The sequence below is a fragment of the Elgaria multicarinata genome, chromosome 13 (genome assembly GCF_023053635.1).
Source record: "Elgaria multicarinata webbii isolate HBS135686 ecotype San Diego chromosome 13, rElgMul1.1.pri, whole genome shotgun sequence".
NCBI lineage: Eukaryota > Metazoa > Chordata > Lepidosauria > Squamata > Anguidae > Elgaria > Elgaria multicarinata.
The window spans coordinates 10,270,413-10,295,757 of NC_086183.1; the positions used below are offsets into that span (position 1 = coordinate 10,270,413).

The following is a 25,345-nucleotide window of genomic DNA, read 5'->3' on the forward strand; positions in this document are numbered from 1 at the left end:
ACCGCTAGGAGTAGTTTATTCAAATTGGGGAAGAATCTGCGTAAGGGCGGTTAATTAATGCAAAGGGTAGTAGCTGCCTGTTTGAAGTCGTATTAAATTAAAATCTCTCCTGTTTTCCCTGTGTTTTATCATTAAGGATTGGACGCTAATGTGACTGCTTGAAAATAGATATCTTAGGCAGTGTGTTTCTAAATTGCTCAAGTTCCTGTTGGGATCTATTGGATTTACTGTAATCTTTAATTATAAAAAACGTAATTACTTTAGGACGGATTATCTATGTTGCTGTCCATTTCGTAGCGTTGCTTAGTAACCTCCTTTGCTTTGCTGGGTCTGTTCCACTCCTTGCAGACTTTTAAATTAGAGGGAGTAAAAGTCTATGGTGGTTTAGCGCCTGCCTGGCTGAGCAAAACCTTTTAGTCAAATGTCACCATTTTTTTTTTTAAAAAAATAATGACTCGGATCAGAGACGGCCTTTGAAATTGTGTCGCAAAGCCCAAGAGCCTTCACGTCTCACACGCACCCACCAACGCATGTGCATGCCTGCCTAGAGATGTGAAGGTTTGGAAAAAACTGCAGGAAACCCCCCCCCCCCTTTTTTCTAAGGTTGTTTTTTTATTATTATTGAGAAAATTGAAAGGCTTTTTCCTGATTTTTTTCCAGGCACTTCTCTGTCTTCAAAACTCATTTTCTCCATGCCATGTTGAAGCCTCTTATTAAAGGTAGATGAAGAGGAGGGGTCTAGAATGGGCGGGACCAACTTCCATGCTCTTATCCCATCAAGGAGCTCATGGGGATTCCTGCACCTCATCGGCTTTTTTTTTAATCTTTCAAAGAACCCTAAGAGAGAAGTGATTAGGCTAGGCTCAAGATCACCCAGTAAGCCTTATGACTGAGGAGGGATTCAAACCTGTACTTCCCCCTGTCCCGAGCCAGAGTTTGGGTAATTTGGTATATATGCCCTGCTGCTGCATTGTGGACATCAAACAGTTATTTGGTGCCTTTGCTGCTGCTGCTCCTGCCTATAGAAGCTCTGCTATCTGCCCAGATTGTTGGTAGAACCTAAGGAGCAGGATAAACATATTGCAGTGCTTCAGAAGAACAATTGGAGCATTTGGGGGGGGGGGGGACTGAGTTACATTTCCAGGACTGCTTTGAAAAAGGCTAACAGGTGGGCATTGTTCTAAATTTAATCTTTTGGGCCTTGTCTTATTTACTCAGTAAACCCAATCAAATAGCCTCCTTTTGGAACACTTCTTAAGTGTCAGTTTATGCATTCAGTGGAATAAAAAGATGGAGCTTTTCCCAGACTGTTCCACGTTGGGCTATAGGTTGGTTTGCATGTTTGACTACTCCTCTATGGGGAGGGGGGATCTCCTTGCTAACATGCTAGAGAGAAGGGTTTACCTTAGCCATCCTTTGGTATGCATGCATATCCAGAAAATGCAGTATTCCCCTTGCTCCTGGAACTGACACAGTACCGGAGAAGCTTTACTGCTTGATTTTTTGTGAATATATACAGTATGCTGACACTTTACCCTGCTGATAGCTTAGGCTGTTAGAACTAGGTCTAACCCTGAAATTGCAATGTTTTAACTCCTGCATTTATCAGATTAGATCCATACAATATGCCTTTAGATGTATCTCCATGGTAAGCCAGTTCTTTGATAAAGAATTTAGCGTCAACCCAGTTTCTTTATCGCGTGCCCCAAGGGCTTCCCTTCTCTGCATTAATGGCTCGCCTTCTTCGCACCAGGAACAGGATAATTTAATTGCTTTAAATTCTGGTTAACTTTTAGCCATTCCAGTTGTCTCATAGTAAGTAACCTCAGCTTCCCTTGTAATCAGTGGGAACCTCACAAATTTCTCACTTTGAAACTTTAGGCTTTACATTATGGGGAATGGGAGTCATAACAAATATGTTAGCAAAATGATTTGGGGGTGGGGAAAGTATATAGGCTTGCAGTCACTGAAAAAACAGCATAGTGGGACACAAATTCTCCATGCATAATCTCAAGAAGTCTTCATTCCAACAATTCCTTCCTAGCATCCCAGGAATTGGGTTTTATTGAAGAAAAAACAGTTTCTAGCCTTTATGTGTATAATTAAAAGTATTCATTTTATTAATTTATTTATACCCTGCCTTTTCACTAAGAAAGTATTGTGTTAGGCAGCTAACAATAATAAAGGCCAAAATTTTAGAATAAAAACTTGGATAAAGCAATCAAAAGTACAAAAATGTGCTACTGTTAAATCTTGCTGAATCAAGATTCTCCCCCCCCCCACAAAAAAGGGCAAACGTATTTCATAAATACATTAATAAGCACATTGGGTAGCAGATATTTGGATGCTATGGGAGACATGTTACTTTTTCTCCATCATAGTTAAGAACATCAGAAGAGCCATGCTGGATCAGACCAAGGGTCCATCTAGTCCAGCACTCTGTTCACATGTTGGCCAACCAGCTGTCGATCAGGGAAACACAAGCAGGACATGGTGCAACAACACCCTCCCACCCATGTTCCCCAACAACTAGTGTATACAGACGTGTACTGCCTCTGATACTAGCCTTCAGGACTAGTTGCTAACATGATGGATGGGGCCCAGTATTGGGTGAAGATCAAAGCAAGCAGGTTGGTTGATGAGAGTAAGGGATGGTGGGGCACATATCTTTGCAGGGAATGCTGGAAAGGTTGGAAGCTACCTTGAATGTATCTTGGTTACTCTATCCATCACTGTCATAAGACGGTGGGGCACTTTTTACCAGCTTTGCCAAGTATCCCAAGAATGACTCTATCTGGTGGTGGACTTCAGACTTCAGGAGATCCAGGACAAATAAAAGGCAGGATTTCTTCACACAGCGCATGGCTAAATTATGGAACTCACTACCACAAGATGTAGTGATGGCCACCAATTTGGATGGCTTTAAAATGGGGTTGGATACATTCCTGGAGGCGAAGGCTATCAATGGCTACTAGCACTGATGGTTGTGTGCTATCTCCAGTATTTGAAGCAGTAAGCCTATGTGCACCAGTTGCTGAGGAACATGGGTGGGAGAGTGCTGTTGCACCAGGTCATGCTTGTTCATCCCTGGCCGTTGGCTGGTTGGCCACTGTGCAAACAACGTGCTAGACTAGATGGACCCTTGGTCTGATCCAGCATGGCACTTTTTATGTTCTTAAGTTTTGGCCTACAACTCCCATAATCCCTGACCATTGGCCATGCTGGCTGAGTATTACAGGAACTGTAGTCCTAAACATTGGGAGTTTATTATGTTGCCTACCTGGATTTAGCTATTGTGATCCATGCTCTGGTGACGTCCTGTTTGAATGGGGTTTCTTTGAAGATGGTTCAGAAACTTCAGCTAGTGCAAAATATGACTGCGGGAGTTTTAACTGGAGCTAAGTGAGAGGGCTGTATTGTCAGTGGCCTCATGGCTTTGGATTGGGGTTACTAGGGAAGCATGACTGGCACAAACATTATTATCCTTCTGGTGCCAGCCGGAGACTTTTCTGTTCTTCTGGGTGTTTTAATGCATATTTATGCATTTTAGTACTTTTGTTAATTTAAGATCTACTATTTTAGTCCCTGCTGTGAGTGTATTTTTAGCTCCTATACATTGATGGTTTTAAGATTTCTAATCTGTATTTATTATGATGTGCTGGTATGTATGTTTGGGTTTTATACTGTACTGGCTATTAACTGATTTGTTGTGATTTATTGTGCAACTATTATGTCCTTAAATTTGAATTGCACAACAGTTGGAGAATCCATGTATTAGTTTTTAATAAATATGAAAAATTAGCAGTGCTCTTGATAGAGCCTCCTCAGATTAATAGCCTGACTGTAGCCAAGCTATTCTAGCTAGGACAGGCCATAGCTGACATACTAGATGAAACTGGTTGAAGGCATTTGGATCTCCAGCAACTAAGATAGATTCAGGAGTACCCCGAGACTATGAATTTAATTTGCAGAGTGTAGCCTCAACCAGAACAGGAACCGCTCACCCAGACGGCATCCGTCTTGCCGGGATTCATCCTCAGTTTATTGCAATGATGTCAGGTTGAAAATTTCCCATTTATTAAGTTCATTAGTAAAAATGAATATATGCCGATTGCAAATACAACATTAGGCATGCATGGCGGTTTCAAAGTTGTAATGAACGTTTTTCAGGTGATTATCCCTAGCAAGTATGTGAGAGAATACTTATATGTCGTTGAAATAGGTGTCTCAATGTGAAATGGAACTCGTAAGTAGTGACAGCGAAACTGAAGGTGTCCCAAAAGCCTTAGTGGAAGAGAATTGAGCTCTGTTGAAATAGATGAGTGATTGTCAGCTATATATGGTTCTTTGGGTTGCTAAAATTAATTAGCGTGTCAACAGTTTTCAGTACTTGGTTTTTTCCCTTAATTTTAAACTATGTGAGGGAAGTACATGCTATTGTCTTTAAATGATTACAAGTGTTCCAATTATAGAGAAAATATAAGAAGAGCCCTGCTGGATCAGACCAAGGGTCCATCTAGTCCAGCATTCCTTTCACACAGTGGCCACCATCTGCCCATGGGAAACCCATAAGTAGTTCATGAATGCAACAGACCCCTCCCATAGATATTCCCCAACAACTGGTGTCTATAGTCACACTGCCTCTGATACTGGAGGTAGCATATAGCCATTAGGACTAGTAGCCATTGATAGCCTTATCCTCCATGAATTTGTCCAACCCCCTTTTAAAGCCATTTAAATTGGTATTTGTCACTACAGCTCAGTGTAGCAAACTCCATAGTTTAACTATGCACTGTGTGAAGAAGTCCTTTCCTTTATCTGTCCTGAATCCTCTACCAATCATCTTAAATTACATTAAATATGCTCTAACTTTCCTCCTCAAATCTTTCAGGTCAAATATTAGTTGTGTATTGGGACAAAAATTAACATGGAGTACATTTTTTTTAGTTTTGTTGTTTTTTACATACAATGTGGGCAACCTGTGGCCCTCCAGATGTTTTGGCCAAACATTTGGAGGGCCACAAATTGTCCATCCCTGCTCTAGGGCATCAGAAAGTTTCTTAAGCAAATGATCCTGTGCAAATTAACCTGATTGAGATTGAACAATTTTCCAGAAAACCCACATCTCTGTTTTATTGGCCCTCATACAGCCCATCACTGAATCTAAGCACTGATCCAGGACTTGCACAGCCTCACCTGATTCAGATGTTACAGTGAGATAGAACTGCATATCATCAGCATACTGATGGCACTTGGTTCCACATCCCCTAATGACCACTTCTAGCGTCTTCATTTACATGTTAAACAACATTGGAAACAAGATGGTAACCTGTGGAACCCCATAGTTTAATTGCCAAGGAGATGAGGAATAGTCACCCAGTGTTACTCTCTGAAATCAAACCTGTAGATAGGACCGGAACCACTGTAACACAGTGTCTTCAGTGCCCAACCCATGAAGCTGGTCCAGAGGATACCATGGTTGATGGTATCAAAAGCCAGTGAGATCAAGAAGCATTGATAGGGTTGCACTTCCCTGTCTCTCTCTTGATAAAGGTCATTCATTGGGGTTACCAAGGCTCTTTTGATCCCGTAACCAGGCAGGAACCCAGATTGAAATGGTGTCCTGAAAGCAGTGTCCTCAAAGAGTGCTCGCAGTTGTCCCACCATGATCCTTTTGAGTACCTTAACCAAGGAAGGGGTATTTGCAACTGGGTGGTAGTTATCAAATACTGTTGGGTCTAGAGTGGATTTCTTCAGCAGTGACCACACTACTGCCCCCGTAACATCAGCAGGAACCACCCCTTGACATAGAGATGTATTTACCACTCCCAGGACCCATCTGGTTCTACCCCCTTTGCTAGCTTTTAATAGCCAGGAAGGGCAAAGATCAAGAGAGCGCATGGTCAGTCACTTTGCTTGTCTATGTCATCAGGCCACTATATTGACCAAACAGTTATATCAAAGTAGTCTCTCTCTCTCTCTCTCTCTCTCTCTCTCTCTCTCTCTCTCTCTCTCTCTCTCTGTATGTATTAAAAACACAAGACCTTTTGACATCCTAACTAACCATCAAGAAGCCAAAATCCAAAAATGGATTGCAAATTACTAGATTTCAAAATGCCTCTGACAAATTGGAATCTCCACTGGAAACATCCCTCAGAGGTTGCTTTTTTCACCCTTAACCAAAAACACAAAATTAAAAATAGAATGCGCCAGAATTTGGTCAGGGGTCCTCTTCAGTTGTGGTTTTCAAAGACACACCAGCTTCCAGCCCTAAGCTCTGAAGTAGCAATAAAAAGTGGGTTGTTTGGAACAGACTGAATATTTTTCTTTGCCACTAATAAATGCTTCTGGTCAGTATTCTTGAGAGGCAATGAAACAGAGGCGGCAGGACAAAAAAAGATCTTGAAATCTGTGATGTATACAAAGAAAAGTAAGAGTATAAGAACTGTAAATGAAATTTTTGTTGCACACAAGAGAACATACTTGGTTCTCCAGTGTCTCTAAGCAACATGTTGAATGTGATCCATCCTCCCTGTGATTCTCAGCACAGAACAGGAGAATAAGTGGAAGAGTTTCAGGCACAGTGGCCAGCACAGCCAGCCAGAAACACTCTCACTTTCGCTTTGCAGTGCTACGCTTTTCATAATGACCTGAGAAATCCAGCTTCATTTTCTGTTTGGTTGGCAAAAGAGCAAACATGAACAAAAACTATTCCAGGTTGCTGGAGTCAAATGTTAAGAGTCCATTTTGGGCGGGCCTTTGCTTTCAGTGGTGGTCTTGATTTGGAGGAAGTGCTTCTTCTAACACCAACATCTGCCATCAGATTTAGGGAGCAATCTTATGTCCCCTAGACAGCGTCTGTGGGCCATAGGATATTTATTTATTACATTTATATACCGCCCCACAGCCAAAGCTGTCTGGGCGGTTTGCAACAGTTAAAAACAGTAAACATTAAAAAAGTATACAAAATTTAAAAAACCATCAGAAACATATAGACAACAGTATAAAAACAACATTATCCATTTAAAAACAACAGTTCTGGGGGCCGTTAAAAACAAACTTAGCATTGTTAAATGCTATTAAATGCCTGGGAGAAGAGAAACGTCTTGACCTGGTGCCAAAAAGATAACAATGTTGGTGCCAGGCGAGCCTCATTGGGAAGATCATTCCATAATTGGGGGGGCCACCACTGAAAAGGCCCTCTCCCTTGTTGCCACCCTCCGAGCTTCCCTCGGAGTAGGCACTTGGAGGAGGACCTTAGATGTTGAGCGCAGTGTACGGGTAAGTTCATGTCGGGAGAGGCGTTCCATCAGGTATTGCGGTCCCTTGATTCCTGGATTCGAGGACGGAGACAGTGCTCCAACCTCGGACCCAGGAGTCTGAGCTCCCTGCCCACTTCCCCACCCCTTTGCAGCCAGCATGTAGAGAACCATGCCAGCTGCCTCTGGGAGCTGTCAAATGTGAGCTTGTAGAGGGGTAAAAGGGGGCATGCCAGTGGGTGGGGAGAGAAGGAGACTGGGGACGCGGGGATACAAGCTGCCCCCAGCCTCCTTCCCTCCCCCTCCCTGAAGCCTCCGCTACATGGGAGAAAACGCCTGTCTGGCTAAAATGCAGAGCAAGAGGGGCAACACTCCTCCCACTCTGCATTGGATAACCAGGGTGGAACAAATAGGATTGTGCCCTTAATCACTTACAATAGTGGTTTCAGATCTTGATTAATCTTAGCCACCGATACTGTCTGCACTGACAAGCTGCTTAACTGTAGTTCAGGTGGAGAAGTTGCAGCGCAGGGAGGGAGTTCAGTTTGGTGAAGGCTCTTCCCCAACTTGTGAGCAGTAAGTCGGCATTTACAGCCGCGTGGGCTTGCAAAGTGCAAAATTGCAAAATGTCTGGTTTAACAATGTCCGTCTCATTTTTTTCATGATCAAGACGGCTATGATGCACTGGTTGTATTCTTATTCTGAAATAATTATCCTCAGATATGGTGGGAACCCAGCTAAGATTCCTGATAGATGGAGTTAGAAATCATAAAATGTAGGGGGGGGCATCTATTTGGGTCTTTTCGTTGATTCCAATCCTACAGAATTTGTTGAGGAGGTGGAGGTGGTTTGGTCCGGAACCAAGGTGACTTTTTTTCCAAGTTGTATGACTTTCTGGTTGAGATGGTGTTGCTGTTTCCTGCTATATAAAATGGAAGTGGTACATAAATAAGCAAAATATGGAATAAGACCTGCCTTCCAATTAAAGATGGTTAAGTTGATTCATCAACTAGCTCATTCTAACTAGTTCACCTGGACTGAATGTATGAACCCGTTACCTAAACTTCAACTTAGGTACCTTATTAGAGGTTACTGAAAGAATGGACCCATGAAGTGGTTTGTAACTATACATATAGATCTTCCTACAGTAAAGGCTAAAAGCAATAAAATACTTTAAAACGATAACATAAAAATTGCATAAAAAGAAAAAAGAATTTTAAAAGCATTTTTAAAAACCCACACATTAAGAGCTTGGTAGAATAAAATTTCTTGGCTGCCTGCCTGTACACCATTAAAGACAGGGACAGTCAAACTGATAGCTTCTGTTGCTAGTAGTTTTTAATGGTAGACGGGAAGCCATATTGGTTTAACTATGTATATGTTAGCTTTCAATAACAGCTGGAAGAGAAAGATGTTTTTGCATCTCTCTGTTATTAAATTTGGTGCTGAGGATGAAGAAGGCAGTAACAGTTGTCCGTATGTCCTGCATAGCAGTCTACCCGTCATTCTTGACACCACCAGTTAATTGGGAAGTAAATTTTGAAGTACGATAAAGCTTTTGGCTGATCTCCAATCTTGTAAATAGCCACTCCGCCTGGTCAGCTAAGATTACATCCAGGTGACCAGACATAGCTTCCGGAAACCAACAAATGACTAATGTAGGTATGTGCGGATGGAAAGCCTGCCAATATTTTTTAAGGGCTAGCAACTTCGGCATCTGAAGTAATCAATTAATTTGCAGCCTGCTTCTTAGTTGGAATAAATGCAGTTGGTAAACAACATCATACATCGGCTCAGGGTGGGGAGGGAGGGGGAGCATGGAAAAAACCAGAGTCAGTTGAGTGACGTTTCCTCTAGAACCATGTACAGGAGGTTGTGTTCTCACTAGCGAGTACATTAAGCTACGAGAGTTAATGAATTCTGGGAACTGATTCATCCCACGCTGGATCTCGAAAGCTGAGTGGCTTTTTTTCTTCCCTTTTTTTATTCATCCAAAATTCCTTCCTTTTGCTGATGGCGGCATCTTAATGTTATCAGTCTGTTCTGCTCATGTTTACCCTCATCCATATGACAAGCTCGGAGAAAATTTACTTTGGAAGATGGATGGTGGGTTTTTGTTTTTCTCTTCGAGGAGGAAAAAAAATAAGTACTAAATCAAACACTCTGTGTAGTTCCCTCACACCCTGTCTAATTAAAATGGGTCCTGTCAGATGCAAATAATGCTGGGTTTTGGAAAATGGACAACCTGGAGAAAGAATTGAGACACACAGGGAATGCGAGCAGCTCAAAGAATATGATATGTAAGGAGCCCATAGAATCATAGAATCATAGAATAGCAGAGTTGGAAGGGGCCTACAAGGCCATCGAGTCCAACCCCTTGCTCAATGCAGGAATCCACTCTAAAGTATCCCTGACAGAAGGTTGTCCAGCTGCCTCTTGAAGGCCTCTAGTGTGGGAGAGCCCACAACCTCCCTAGGTAACTGATTCCATTGTTGTACTGCTCTAACAGTCAGGAAGTTTTTCCTGATGTCCAGCTGGAATCTGGCTTCCTTTAACTTGAGCCCGTTATTCCTTGTCCTGCACTCTGGGAGGATCGGGAAGAGCTCCTGGCCCTCCTCTGTGTGACAACCTTTTAAGTATTTGAAGAGTGCTGTCATGTCTCCCCTCAATCTTCTCTTCTCCAGGCTAAACATGCCCTCCTTGAACACCTCACATCTTAGGAAAACTGCATGGATAAGTTGGAAGGTTGCTTATTGATTTTACTTACTTTGAAGTATTTTAACCCTGTGCTTCAGTTAAATAAAATAGGCCTCCACAGCAGATTACAAAGATCGGTAAGACAGTGGCTGCGTTCAGACAACACGATAGTCAATGGTGGGGTAGTAATCAACTCAACAGTTATTTATCTAGGAGATACTCCCCCGCACAACATGATAATACTCAACCATGGTGTGAATTAGGATCAGCATTGACTTGACCATTACTCTGCACTGACTTGACTCGCTCCCCCCCTCTCCTCCCTCAGTTCTCCTGCTAGTAGCCCATCAGCCATTGCTGCTGAAAATCTATCCTGCCAGCTGGACTAGAGCGGCAGCCACCGCTTTGACTCCTCTTGCCTTAAACTCTGTGGCTGATGAAATAAACAACGGTGCCCTCCACACAACACGATAAGCAGTGGTGGCTCAAATAGCCAACTCTGCACAGCACTGGTTATTTGCATTGGTTATTTCAGCCAAATAACTAACCATTACTTAAAAAACTCCTTCCACACAACACAGTAATCCATGGTGGGTTAAATAACCAACCGTCAACTGTTTAAACCACCATTGGCTATTGTGTTGTCTGGACCCAGTCACTATTTGCCCTCAGTCTTATAATCTAAAAGGCATGACACAAAAGGAAAGGGGACTGGGTGGGAGGAGGAGGAAAGCAAAGTCTGGCACTTGTTCTTGGCTCCATAGTTCTTGTGACAATGGTGGAGCGCATGCAGTTCAAAGAGAGGAGGGGTCAAACATGGCTGGTCTCTCAGCTGAGCTGATGGCATGATCCTCCCTCCTTTCACTGCTGCAGCGTAATGCTGGGGTGCAGAACCTTTTTCATCTTGAGAGGAAGCTCTTGCGGGCTGCATTCCAGTGGTTGGTAGGGCTGAAAGCAAAAGGAGTGGAGTCAAACTTGCCAGATCTTTTAGGCAAGGTATTTTAACCTTTCAGAAGGTGTGTGTGTGTGTGTGTCAGAAAACCACCAGTGATACACAATCGAGGGAAAGGGGTGGAGCCATCTGGGAAACCTGGCAGGCTGGGTTTGGCCCACAGGTAGGCCAGGTTAGGCCCACAGATTGGCCTGTATTAGGCCCAGTGGGCCTGAGGTCTCTCACCACCACCACCACCCCACCCCTGGACTAATGGAATGGCTGCCACCCATTGACAGCTGGAGGAGGAGCCTGATGGAGCTGACTTGAATGAATGAAGTGCATGAACAAAGGAAGGTTGCTTATGAACTGAGAGCTCCACCCCTTATCTCAAATGAGGGAATCGGGATAGCTTTTACAGCACGAGCCGATCCACGTTTACTTTGAAGTAAATCCCACTTCGTCCAGGGCGGGTTTGCTTATGAATGACCACATTCACAAAAGTGCTTTAATGACTATTAATAACCCCTTCATGCCACTTTAGGCAGCTTAATTCCCACAGGCCATATATTTGGCCCACTGTTTATACGGCTGCTAAATTAGGTCTGTGTTAGTCTGAAGCTGCATATTCATAGTAAAAACGGGATTCCCAACCTTGCGTATAAAACAGCTGGGGAATTGGCATTTTTAGGGGGTAAAGTAGCGGCCAAGAGGGGAAGTGCTTAATTCTTCCCAAGCTTCCTGCCTGCTGGCCAGTTTCCCCTACTTAACCGGTAAATACCGTTGGGAACCCTGGTTGAAGAAAAACGTGGCTGCGAGGGCTGTGTCTGTTGAGTTTTACATACTGCTCGGAAACAGGCTTAGGAATCCTGTCTTTGCCACTGGATATGCTGATCTGCCCTCGTGTAATCCATCTAAGAGAAGGGCTGCGGATGAAAAATCGTAAAATTACGAAAAATCGTAATCGTAGTGAATTATGAGTGGAGGAGCATGTAGATTTGCAGGGGGTTGTATTTGTGTGTAATACCTTCGGTGTCACTTCCCCAGGGTCTTTCGCCCCTGTTTGCTCCAGAGGTGCTCCCAGCTTGGAGATTGGGCGTGTTCAAGGTAGTATGGCCGTAGGCTTGGAGTGTCACAGGAGCTTGTTTTCTGCCCCCCACCCCCACTCCAAAACTTAGAGCTGGAAAGAGGAGTTTACTCACTTTGTTCTGCATTTGAGACTTAGCATGCGATCAGGACGATACTCTGCCCCTTGGGAGTGGAGGGTGAGGCCGTACTGGCGAAAAATAAACTTTTGGTTCGTCAGCAAGCCAGCCCTAATTTGTTGACTGCTGCTCTTCCCTTTCAGTGAGTCGGTTTGCACATAATGCTAAGCTGCTGCGGGTTAATTAACCTGCACGGTTTTGCAGAGTGCGCCGCCAGCTTTTTTGAATATGCAAGCTGGGATGTCTGCCATGGCTTATGCGAGGGTCAAATAACCCTTAGATAACCCTAGGACTTCAGAGATGGGAAGGGCATTCTAGAGCATTCTTGCGAGTAAGAGTCCTGAGCATGCAGCTGTGAACTTCTGGTGTCAACTACGCCAAAACAGAATGTTTCAGTCTGGCCAGTAGATGCATGATTTGCTTACTTATTCCATTCTTATTGCCGCCTTACTGTGGATTGGGTGCTTTGAGGATTGTGACCTCAGAAAACTTTGTGAACTAGGTAGCGTTTTAGATTGCTTTAAAAACAAATGAAAGAGAGAGGCCTTGCTTAGGGGGAAGTTTGGCAACTAAGCCGCGTTCTTGTTTCTCGAGGATGGATATTTGTCATTTTCACTTCCCCTGCCAGCTAGAGCAGAAGCTTGCAAAGGAAAAACTGAAAAGTTCCTTCTGCACATATGTGTCAGTGACCTCCATGTATCTGAGTCCTTCCTGGAAGGCCAGTTTGATGATTACTTGGAAATCTCTCCCCGCCCACACACTCCTCGGAGTTGTAGAGCTGCATGTGCCAGCAGGAATCTTTTAAGAAGTCATGATCTCTCCAGGACCTGAAGCTTTTTTTAAAAAAAATGTTCTATGGACATTCCATTCCTCTCCCTTAGAAAATACATACAGGCTTCTGCAAGGGGCTCCTAGGGGTCTCCCAGCTAAGAACTGCATCAGTCCAAATACGTATCCATAGGAGATAGACAGTAGCTTTTAAAAATATTACTTGTCATAGCCTTTGACTCACATCATCCTTTTGTTTCCTCTGGTCGTATAGGTCTTTGAAACAATACAAAATCTTCTTCGCCGGAGGAGCATGGGCAGTGATCCATCTTTCTTAGAATCATAGAATAGTAGAGTTGGAAGGGGCCTATAAGGCCATCAAGTCCAACCCCCTGCTCAATCAAGTTGCCTCCACCACCTCTTGCTTCCAGCTCCTCTGCTTCAAAAACAAACCCACCACATTATTGGCTCCCACACCTCCTGCTGGCCCCAGACTAGCCTCCCAAGAGATGTTCCAAATTAACAGTTTATGTACAGCGTTTTGTAATAAAACACTATATAAATACAATTTACTATTATTATTAACATCTGTTTGACCACACCTCGCTTTGTGTGTCATCTGTTTGGTTTGGTTTTTAAAATATTGAGGTTGTATTTATTTATTTATTTCATTTCATTTATATACTGCCCCGTAGCCAAAGCCCTCTGGACAGTTTAGAAAAGTTAAAATTTTAAACCATCAAAAAATTTAAACCATCAAAAGCATAAAACAATATCCATTTTAAGCAACTATTCTGGGGTCAGTTTAAAAAAACAAGGCACATGTTGTTAACTGCCTGGGAGGAGAGAAAAGTCTTGACCTGACGCCGAAAATATAAAAATGTTGGCACCAGGCAAGCCTCGTCAGGGATATCATTCCGCAATTGCGGGCCACCACTGAAAAGGCCCTCTCCCTTGGTGCCATCCTCCGAGCTTCCCTCGGACTAGGCACTTGGAGGAGGACATTAGATGTTGAGCATAGAATATGGGTAGGTTCATGTCAGGAGAGGCGTTCTGTCAGGTATTTTGGTCCCAAGCTGTGTAAGGCTTTATTGGTTAAAACCAGTACCTTGAATTGGGCTTTGAAACGTAAAAGCAGCCAATGCAAGAGGGCCAGAATCAGTCTTATATGTTCAAACCTTCTGGTTCTGGTTATCAATCTGGCTGCTGCATTTTGCACAAGCTGCAGCTTCTGAACCGTCTTCAAAGGCAGCCCCATGTAGAGCGCATTGCAATAACCTAATTTGGAGGTTACCAGAGCATGGACAACTGAAGCTAGGTTATCCCTGTCCAGATAGGGGCGTAACTGGGCCACCAACTGAAGTTGGTAGAAGGCACTCCGTGCCACCAAGGCCACCTGAGCTTCAAGGGACAGAGAAGGTTCTAGGAGAACCCCCAAGCTACGAACCTGCTCCTTCAGGGGGAGTGTAACCCCATCCAGAACAGGGTGAATACCCACTATCCCATCAGAAGAGCTACCCATTAGCAGCATCTCAGTCTTGTCTGGATTGAGTTTCGGTTTATTAGCCCTCATCCAGTCCATAGTCGCAGCTAGGCACCGGTTCAGCACATCCACAGTATCACCTGATGAAGATGAAAAGGAGAAATAAAGCTGTGTGTCATCAGCGTACTGATGACAACACACTCCAAAACTCCGGATGACCACACCCAATGGTTTCATGTAAATGTTAAATAGCATGGGGGACAAGACTGACCCCTGTAGAACCCGATACTGGAGAATCCACAGGGCCGAGCAATGTCCCCAAGCACCACCTTCTGGAGCCGACCAGCCAAGTAAGAGTGGAACCACTGCAATGCAGTACCTCCCACTCCCAACTCAGCCAGTCGTTCCAGAAGGATACCATGGTCAATGGTATCGAAAGCCGCTGAGAGATCAAGGAGAATCAACAGAGTCACACTCCCCCTGTCTTTCTCCCGACATAGGTCATCATACAGGGCAACCAGGGCTGTTTCCGTGCCAAAACCAGACCTGAAACCCGACTGAAATGGATCCAGATAATCTGTCTCATCCAAGAGTGTCTGGAACTGGCCCGCAACTACTCGCTCAAGAACCTTGCCCAGGAATGGAACATTTGCCACCGGCCTGTAGTTACTAAGATTTTCCGGGTCCAAGGAAGATTTCTTCAGGAGTAGTCTCACTACCACCTCTTTCAGACGGCCCAGGCCCACTCCCTCTCGCAGAGAGGCATTAATCACTTCCTTGGCCCAGCCAACTGTTTCATTCCTGCTAGCTTTTATTAGCCAAGAGGGGCAAGGATCCAGTACAGAGGTGGTTGCACGAATCTGTCCAAGCACCTTGTCAACATCCTCAAGCTTTACCAACTGAAACTCATCCAAGAAAACTGGACAAGACTGTACTCTGAATACCTCACTAGATTCACCTGCTATAACACTGGAGTCTAAGTCCTGGTGGATGCAAAAGGTTTTGTTTTGAAGTGCCTAGCAAATTCATTACAGTGGGCCTCAGATGGTTTTACCATGTCCTTGGGGCCGGCATGTAATAGCCCCTGGACAACTCTGAAAAGCTCTGCTGGGTGGCAGATAGATGATTTGATAGTGGCAGCAAGATATTGTTGGGTTTTTTGCTGCCCTCACTGCCCCTGAATATACCTTACTATAGGCACTTAACAGTGTTTGGTTGCATCCACTAGGAGTTCGTCTCCATCTGCCCTCAAGCCCTCTCCTATTTTGTTTCATTGCTCTCAGCTCTGGGGTATACCACAGAGCCCAAAACAATGTGCAAACACTCCAGACCAGTAGACACATGAACAGGGAGCCTGCAGAGGGAGATGGAATTCCTATAGAACACAGCAATACACACCCCTCCCCAGCCCTCAGGTCTACCCTGATGCTGAACCAAGTACCCCGGTGGGCATAGCTGGGAGAGGCTTACTCCTCCCTGCTCACCCACCCAGGTCTCGTTTATATATGCCAGATCGGCTGCCTCATCCACAATTAAATCATGAATGAGGTTGTAAATGTGGAAAAACCTCTTCCAGGAATCTGGCATGTTGTAAACAGCCAGAATTTACCTTAGAGCTTTTCTACACGAGGCATTTACTGCGTGGTCATCATTCCCTACCCATGGTTGTTTACTGGTTCTTTAGATGACATTGTGATGCTCCAGTTTCACTTCTACTTTTTAAGAGCGCTTTCCTGGTGTTTTTTTTAAGAGTGTGGAAAATGGAGTTTTATTTCTGAAAGCGAAAGAAAACATGTTTTCCTGTTTGTGTAATTGTGTTATTTTGCTGTAGCAGAGCACCACCTAGAGGCATTCGGTAGCAGGCGTGTCTCCTTGCCTTCTTGAGCCCGCCATGCTTGCATGTGAAAACACCCAGTCTTGCCATAGAGAAAACTGGGTCTCAGGGTTAGATCCAGCTTAGGCCCTATTAACCTGTGATTCTGTATCTTAAGTAGAATTTTGTATCCAGATTCACATCTCACTCATGGAAGGGTAGGTTTATCAATGGGCATTAGCTGCAGCAGCTAAATGGAGTATCTGTCTTCAGAGGCAGTATATCTCCGAATGCCGGTTGTGGGGGTGGGCGGGCAGGGGACTGTAGGGGAAGCCGCCCGGCTTGTGTGATTTTCAGAGGTATCTAGTTAAGCCACCGTGGGAAACAACATGTTTAATGTGTGTGTGTGTGTGAGAGAGAGAGAGAGGGAGCCCAAGAGCTTTGGTTGAATTCATCAGGACTCCCCTTAGTTTATATCTCAGTGTTGTTCCCGGTGGCCTCTTTTTTCTGTATTTTTTTAAAAACCCACCACCTTATTAATATTGTTTATATCAACACAACAAACATAGCCATAACAACAAATAGGCTAGTAGAGCCAGGAGGGAGGGGACAGATTGTCAGTGAGCATTCATAGCCTTTGTTCATTCCCTGAGTGTTTTTTTCAATTCTACATGGGTGTCATAAACGAAATACTTTTACAGTCAGCCAGGCGTAGAGTTCAATATAAGCTTTCCATATTGATTGGTAAGCATCTAATTTTCTGTAATCTACAGTGTGTCGCTAGTTCATGTACGGCAAATGCGGCTAGGCTTTTTGTCTGTCGGTGGGTTGTTGGTCTGGATTTACATTCCCGCTCTCATAAAATGACACATTTGGTGATTCATTTCCACTATCTTGGTGTAAGATTCTGTACCATTGGGAGGTATCCTATCAAATGCTGTTTTGTCTGTGAATTTTAGATCCGTTTCCAGGACCAAATTGATAACAAAGACTGACCTCTGTCCAGAATTGAAAAACAACAGGACAATACTGCATTGTGTGTGTTAAGAAGCCCTGCACATCTTTTCTTTCTATCTGCTATTTATCTAATAACTTCGGTTCAACACAACAATTCTCTCATGGAATGAATGAAACCTTCTGATAGCTGGCTAACCATTAGTTGTCTTTCTTTCTTTCTTGCAGATGATGAAGTTTGCTTGGGATAACTACAAGCAATATGCCTTGGGGAAAAATGAACTGAGACCGCTCACTAAGAATGGACACATTGGAAACATGTTTGGTGAGCTGAACTTCAGTTTGCTGGAATGGTGTCAATTGCTATCTTCTCCCTAAATATTTAAGAAGAATACAATTAAGCCAGAGACGGGGCCCTTTTTAGGACAGGTGTATAAATGAAACCCAGGAGCAACCAGTTCTTCTGTTTCCAGGAGAAGCTGGCTGTGCAGAGTGCTGATTGGCTGGCCCTTATGACAGTCAGGAAACCACCTTTCTCCTCCTTCCCCCACCTGCCTGTGCAGAGTGCTGATTGGCTGGTCCTTTTGGCAGTAGTAAAGCCATTCTACTCAAGATAGTTGTGGGGGAGGGCAGCTTATAAAAACCACAAAGCCTTCCCAAGACATTGGGGGACACACAATATAAATCAGTGCTGGGGCGTGTGTCAGTAGAGGAGCAACGGTAGAAGAAAACTACAACAGAAAAAAAGACCCATTCCTGAAAGGTGGTGTGTCTGTCTCAGGTCTTATAGGTGGTTGTTGTAGTTTTTGTCAGCTGCATGAGTTGGGTATTAAAAACTATTAAAACTAGTTCTGAAAGAAAAAGGAACATGAAAAAAAAAACCATTGAAATTCAGCACGGTCTTACTGTTCAGCTTCCTTTTGCAAATTCTAGTCTAGGATATGTATTTTATAAATTTTGTCTGGTGTTGAGTCCAGGTCTAAACCTTTTTATGTGGTGGAACGAAGGTTGCACAAGGCACAATGATTGCGAAGTGGTCGTTTGATGGCCTCACCACGCAGCCAGATCCCCTCTGAGCATGTCAGTGAGACGATCACTTTGCTGCCATTTCCACAGTTAAGAGAACAAGAACCCAATCAGAGCTGAAAACGGTTTTTGACTTTGTTCTGAGGCAGTATAAGAAAACTAAGCAGAAAATGTCACAGAGTTTCAATCATTTTACTTATATATTTAAAGGCCGCATCTTCAGCATAGCTCTCAGAACAGCTTACAATAAAACAATACAACTACGGTTGAATATGAGTAATAAAATGAGAGGCATTGGAACAATAAAATCCAGTGGTAGTGGTGCCTCAGCTCCAAGCAGTTTTGAATGAAATCGATTATTTAGATCCAATCTAATGGATGGGCAGAGTTTGACCCGGTGGGTTCTCCTAGACCTCCCAGCGAGCTTTGATACCATCGACCATAGTATCCTTCTAGGTCATCTGGCCAGAGCAGGCTTAGGAAGAACAGTGTTTGCACTGGTTTCAATCCTTTCTGGTGGGATGTCCTTAGTCGATGGTGCTGGGGGACATTTGTTCCACCTCATGGCCCTTTGGCTTAGCATCGCATGGTTCAATTCAGCGTCTACAATCTACGTGTGCATTCTACATGGGACCACTGGCAGAAGTCATCCGGAGGTTTGGGTTAAAGTGACGTCATGGAAATATCACACGGCTCTACGTCTCATTTCTATCTACTAATCTGAGGGAGGCTGTGGAACTCCTGAACTCCTGAAATGCCCGGAGGCATTTTTAGGATGGGTGAGGATGAACAAGCTGAAACTTAATCCAGACAAGACACTGAGGGTGGGGGAACCATTTATTCTAAGTCGAGGCATTTGACCAGTTCTGGATGGGGTTGTGCACCCTCTCAAAGACCAGGCTTGTAGCTTGAGGCAGAGGGTGGGGTGATCTTGGACTCGGCATTATCTGGTGGTGGCAATGGCAAGGAATGCCTCTTATTAGCTTCAGCTGGTATGTTAGTTGCTTCAGCTGATATGTTAGTTGCGGCCCTATCAGGGCACAGCATATTTTGCCTCAATGACTGATGCCCTGGTTAACACCCAGAAAAGTCTGTTGTAAAGCGCTTTACATGGGGCTGTAAAGCAGAGGCCACCAGTGAGGGAGGAAGCAGCAGCCAGGCCCCTCTCCACCGTGCCTGGGCCCAGCTCCAGCTGAGAGCCCCCTCCCTCCTGCTCTCACCTGTAACTGCTGAACTTTCCAACTAAGATTGTAGTGCCTGAATTTGCTTTCCTTTCCCGCCTCCTCCTCCTCCCTCCCAATCCCCTTTCCTTTTGTGTCATGTCTTTTAGATTGTAAGCCTGTGGGCAGGGACTGTCAAGAAATACTTTTGTAAGCCGCCATGAGAGCCTTTTTTGGCTGAATGGTGGCATAAAAATCCTTAAATAAATAAATAAATAAATAAATAAATGGGGCTGTCTGTGAAGATGGTTCAAACGCTTCAGTTAGTGCAGTTTGTGGGCCTGGGCCATATCACATCAGTCCTGCATCAGGTATATTGGCTACCAGTTCACTTCTGAACTCTACTCATAGTGCAGGTATTGACCCTGAAAGCCCTAAACAGTTTGAGACCAGCTTAAAGAACTGCTTATACCTATATGAACCTTCCTGTGCATTAATATAGGTGCAAGGGCCCTACTGGTATGCTCACCCATAGGGTTAAGTTAGGCAGGTGGGCTTGAGAGACAGGACCTGTTTATGGAACTCTCTTCCCCAATCGTTTTAATTAGTCCCCCCCTCTCTATTTTTGTTTAGGTGGGATCTAAAGATGATTTTATTTCAGTCTGCTTTGAATTAAGAATATAGCAATGGCCAAGGCTCTATTAGGCAAATGGAGCTAGCTGCCCGATCCTTTGGATCTTGGCCATTGCTTCAGACACTAGCTCATGTCCATCCCTCCTCTCATTCTTCCCGATCCTCTGCAGGCCCTACATAAAGAAGGAGGAAATGAGGGGTTCTCCCTTATCTAATCAAACCCAGCCCTCCTGTTGTTTAAACTATGGCATTATACTCTCAACCTGGTAACGCTGCTGCCTGGATCAGCAACTCTCTGAAGTCAGCCAAGCATTTCCTCTTGCATCATTTCTGTTGTTCAGGCGAAAGGTGGTGCTCATGAAATATTGAATGCATGAATCAATATTAAAGGCTTTGTTTTGTGTGCTTACTGGTTTGTATAATTTTCTCTTTAGCGGATTATAGTGTTTTGGGTAACTCAAATACTTGTGCTGCTTAGACAGCTGTTGTTTTCAGTCAGTCTATCCCCCCCCCCCCGCTTTTTTTGAAGCTAAGCGGTTTCCTTTGTCACCTCAGCTCCTCAATGTCACCAACTTTTGATTTGACCATTTGGGTACTTTTTAAGATCAGCTTTCCCCAACCTGGCGTCCTCCAGAGGTGTGCAATTACAGCACATCAGGAGAGCAGCAGGTTGGGGAAGGCTGATTAAGATTATTAAACTGGATAGAAATGGCCTACCGACTGGGTCTATAAGGCTGTGGGCCTGTTCAGACCACACCCTAAGCCATGGTTAGGCCGCTAACCTTTTGCAGCGAGTGGTTAGTGAAACTGAGAAAATGGGGTATTATGATCATTCCAGTCTGGACATCATGGTTGAAGCTGGAGGGTTTCAGAGGTTGCTGTTTGTTACATTTTCATGGATCCTTTCAAAATGCTGACTCTTAAGATTGCCAGAAGGGTTACTGGGAATTGTGAAAGCCACCACATGTAGCCTGGATCTTTGCCCATCTTGTCTACTTAAGGCTGGATGTTCAGAGTTGAGAGTTATCTCTTGATACAGATAATTAATCACCCTCAGAGTATAGTGGAATTGCTGTTCTCCTTAAAGTGATAAGATCCTTCCATCTTAAACCCGTCAGAGATAACATCTGGCCAGCTACAGGCCTGTCTTGAAACATTCTTTTCAGAGGAAGTTGATCAAATGTCTGGTGGTAACAGAACAGGATTTCTCGGATGATGCAACCTTCTTTGATTGTTTCAGGTCTTAATTGCCTCTGCTAGATGATCTGTGTCTGAAGGTGGTGGTGTGGGAATGCCTTGCAGTTGATTCCCTTAGGCCTTTCCATGGCAGTTGACGCTATGGATCATGACATGCTGTTTGGAACATCTGGAGGGGATTAACTGGTTTAGCTCTGAACTTGCTTTTTTCCTTTTCATTTGGATGTTCTCAGAAGTAGTTAGCAGAACAGCCTCCTCTACCCCCTGAAAGATGCAATGTGGAGGGTCTCCCTTATAGGAAACCACTGGGAGAGATTGTGCAGAGCTTTGTGGGTTGCCTGCTGTCAATATGCTAAGGTGCCCAGCAATACGTTGCTTAGTTAATGGAGTCAGGAGTGGAAAGCCTTGGTTCCGAACCAGCGTCTCATGGCCGTGTTCAAATGGATGAGAGTGAGCAAGCTGAGCCTGAACCCCAGACAAGACCTGCTGGTTGGGATTGGATGTCCTAGGAGTAGGGAGCTACCTGTTATCAGTGGTATGCATTTTGCAGTGTTGGGACAAGTTTCTAGTGTTGGATGTGCTCCTAGATCTGGTGCCACTGTTGAATAAACAGGTTGGGTGATGAGCAGGAGCACCTTCTATCTGTTGCATGCAATATGCCGGCTTCATTTTTTCCGATCAGATCCTCTCAACAGTTATCCATGCTTTTATACCTTACGTGTTGACTGCTAGAATGTGTTGTATGTGGGGTTGCCCTTGAAGATGGTCTGGACACTGCTGCTAACACAGAATGCCTTTTAGCAGATACAGATAGACAAAAACACATCTAGCAAATGCTGTGCAAATGTATTTCCCAGTTCAATTCAGGATGCTTTCCTTGCCTTTAAATCTTCGATACTTGATACCTTTAAGTCTCTACACAATCTGGAACTACCATATCTCAAACAGCAGCTGTCTGCTACGAGTCCAACCAGCCGCTGAACATATCTTCCAAGTGCGTTTTCAAAGCTCCCTCTATTCTGGAAATCAGAATATCTGCAGCCATGGAGTAGGGCTTGGTGTTTGCCCTTTTTTTTATGACATGTCCTACCCCAAGTAGAACCTGTAAGCTCTTTCCTTCTAAACTCTAAGTACTTGTTTGTGAAGGACTTTAGCCAGTTGTTTGGAGGGATAGTGGATGCGGCCATACTGCCGTGGCCTCTTGTGATTGCTCTTGGTCATGTTTGTCGTATGTTTTTTTATAATATATATAGTAGGTCTTCTTGAGCATTGGGGAAAGTTAGTTAGAAATAGTTTGAGTAAAATAAATACCACAGAACGTGGGCTACACTGCCCATGCTGATTTGGTTAAACTCTGTATCCTCCATCTTAAGGGGACAAGCTTAGGGATCAGCGCAGTCCTCATGTGGCTTTGTGGCAACTAGGTTGTCTCCAACAGTGTGCCTGACACTAGGATAATCAGTGCCCTAAAATATATGGCACATTACCAGTCATGTTTGGTGCTTCTTCATTCCAAACCACAAAATATCGATTTCAAGGCCTCGTATGGATTACACGACAGGGGTCACCCCAATCTTTGATTTTTGGTACGGTAAACATTTTAGTTATTTGGCTTTGAACATCTGGGGATGGATTGTCAATGCATGTATTTTAGCTCTGCTGTTGGTTTTGGACTATTCATCTTAGGACAACTCAGGGAGGCATGGTTGCAGCTGCTCAGTTACATGCTTCCTGGGAAACCACCCCTATACTTCTGGGACACAAATTTGGTGTGTTCCCTCCCCCAGTGTCTTGTCATCCTTTGCAGCCTGACCCTTTACAAATTTCATCCAAATAAGGAGCTACCAGGATCAGTGTGATTGGGCGTTAAGTCTTGTTCTTCGAACGCCTCTTCCCATATGTATCTGCCCGGACCTTAAGATCATCCACAGGGGCCCTTCTCTGTGAGCCCCTGCCAAAGGAAGTGAGGCAGGTGGCTGCTAGGAGCAGGGCCTTCTCCGCTGTGGCACCCCGGCTGTGGAATGAGCTCCCCAGAGAGGTCCGCCTGGCGCCTACACTGTACTCCTTCCGTCATCAGCTGAAGACCTTTTTATTCTCTCAGTATTTTAACACTTAATTTTAACTTAAATTTAAATCTTACAGTTCTAACTCTGAATTTTAATCTTATATCAATTTTGCTGCGTGGTTTTTATCCTGGTGGTGCTTTTTATACTGTATTTTGTATTTGTGCTTTTAACCTGTTGGTTGTTTTATTATGGTTTTAATTTTTGTGAACCGCCCAGAGAGCTTCGGCTATTGGGAGGTATAAAAATGTAATAAATCAAATCAAATCAATTAAGAAGTTCCACAGTGATGCAGCATCGTATGTTGGGTCTAGCTAGATGCTCCTATCTGTTGATAAGCCACCCAGCCACTCAAGATGCCAGCAGGGAGAGGAAGCCCTTTCCCCTTACTTCTAAAATAACTCAGTTGCCTTTGGACCTTTGATGAAGTCATTGCAGGATTTCAAGTCTCTGTCTTTTCTCTAACTCTGCTCCTGTGTTACCCTTTGGTTGTTTCTCTCTCCCCCCGCCCTTTCATCTATAAAGCCCTTGTTAGCATTCTTGCTGTTTCTGGGATGGACTCCTGCTACTGGCCAGAACTAAGAGTAGCCAAGATGGCTGGCTTCAAGTTTTCAATGCAGGAGCATCGTGGCACCCTTTCCTTTTCCCCGGAGTGGTTTGCTTTCACAAGGTTGTTTACACAGGAAATTCTAGTCCAGAAGTGGCCCTTGTTTGAGTCTGGCTCTTTATCTGCACTGCTTGCCTTTGCATCTTGTTACTCCTCCACCCCACCCCCACGGATGGGTTTCACCCAAACTCCTAAAGAAACACAACATGAAGAAGGAACAAGCACCTGAGAGGATTGCAAATGTGTGTGTATCTTGTTTGAGCTATTGGCGACACTTAGGAGGGGTTTGTACTGCATTTATGAGGGTTCTTGAAAAAAGATCCTGCAGCAGAAGGGCTTGCAGCCATTTGGGGTAAAAAAAAGAACCAGTTTCTCCAGAGTGCAAGTTCAGCTAGTTGGCACTCTTCTTATCCCCCCTTCCCTTAAAATATTAGAGCTTTGCTGGACCCCACCAAGGGCCCATCTAGTCCAGCATTCTGTTCATTCAGTGGTCAACCAGCTGTTGACCAGGAAGGAACACACTAGCAGGACATGAGTGCAACAGAACCCTCCCTCTCACCCACGTTCCCCAGCAACTCTTGTACATAGGTTTACTTTCTCTGCTCCTGGAGGTAGCACATAGCCATCAGGACTAGTAGCCATTAATAGCCTTCACGTGAAGTCAGCTGGTCCCCTTGCTGCGTCATTTTTCTCCCAACAATACCAAATGCATTTTTATGAATTAGGGAGATAAATGCTCCCCATTTCCCCCCCCACCCACCCCAATACAATGGCTTAAGAACATGAGTCACAATTGGGTAGCGTAGGCAGCCCTGGTACTTTCCTTCCCAGAGGTGTCAAAATTATGCAAAGGACTTATTTGCGGCTGCTTCTGCGTGGGAGGGAGGATACCTCACCAGGGCTATTTTCAACCTTGTTTGTGTGACTGTGAAATCTTCACGTTCCTTAAGGTTGCAATATGCATATGATGCTCACTTAAGATAAAAAACCTTCCTTATTCAGCGGTCGGACTCTGAAGCAGGAAGAAACTGGCTTTATTAAATATGGGTTACTTTGGTGCCATTCCTAAGGGTGGGGGGTTATTGATGAACTCAGTAGTATGTTGCAGCTGGCTGTGCTGAGGTCTGGGTGTCCTTGCATTCTCTTGCTTTCTATCACTGCGCACTGTCCAATCCGTTGGGTGGATTGACCCATCCATTGCATGGGTGGAGCAATTCTTCTGAATGTTTAAGTCTATAGAGGGTGTTCAGTAGCTAGATTCTGGGAGGAAGGTAATGGGGAGAAACAGAATGGTTCTCAGACTAGGCACAGGCCATGGCGTGCCACGTGCGATGTCTGGCCTAACCCCTCTACAGAGCTGGAGGCTCACTCTGAAGCCTGAACAACCTGGCTGAAGTTTTATTTTTCCCCTCCAGCCAGGTTACCTAAATTGTGTCTTTTAGAGCAAATGAGAGCCAATTCATTAAATACATCATCTTGGTTTCAGAAACTGATTCCTCAAATTCATTATTAATGGTTTTTCTTCTCAAAACTTGACTACTTTGAATTT

At 44.3% G+C, this 25,345-nt stretch overlaps 1 protein-coding gene across 1 annotated transcript in view; it reads left to right on the forward strand.

Moving 5' to 3' along the window:
- Positions 1-25,345, forward strand: part of MAN1C1 (mannosidase alpha class 1C member 1) — a 166,223-nt gene that overhangs the window by 47,518 nt on the left and 93,360 nt on the right. The window contains exon 2 of the mRNA XM_063140325.1: positions 17,339-17,435. Within this exon, the coding sequence (XP_062996395.1) occupies positions 17,339-17,435 (97 nt within the window). The remainder of the gene's footprint in view (positions 1-17,338; positions 17,436-25,345) is intronic.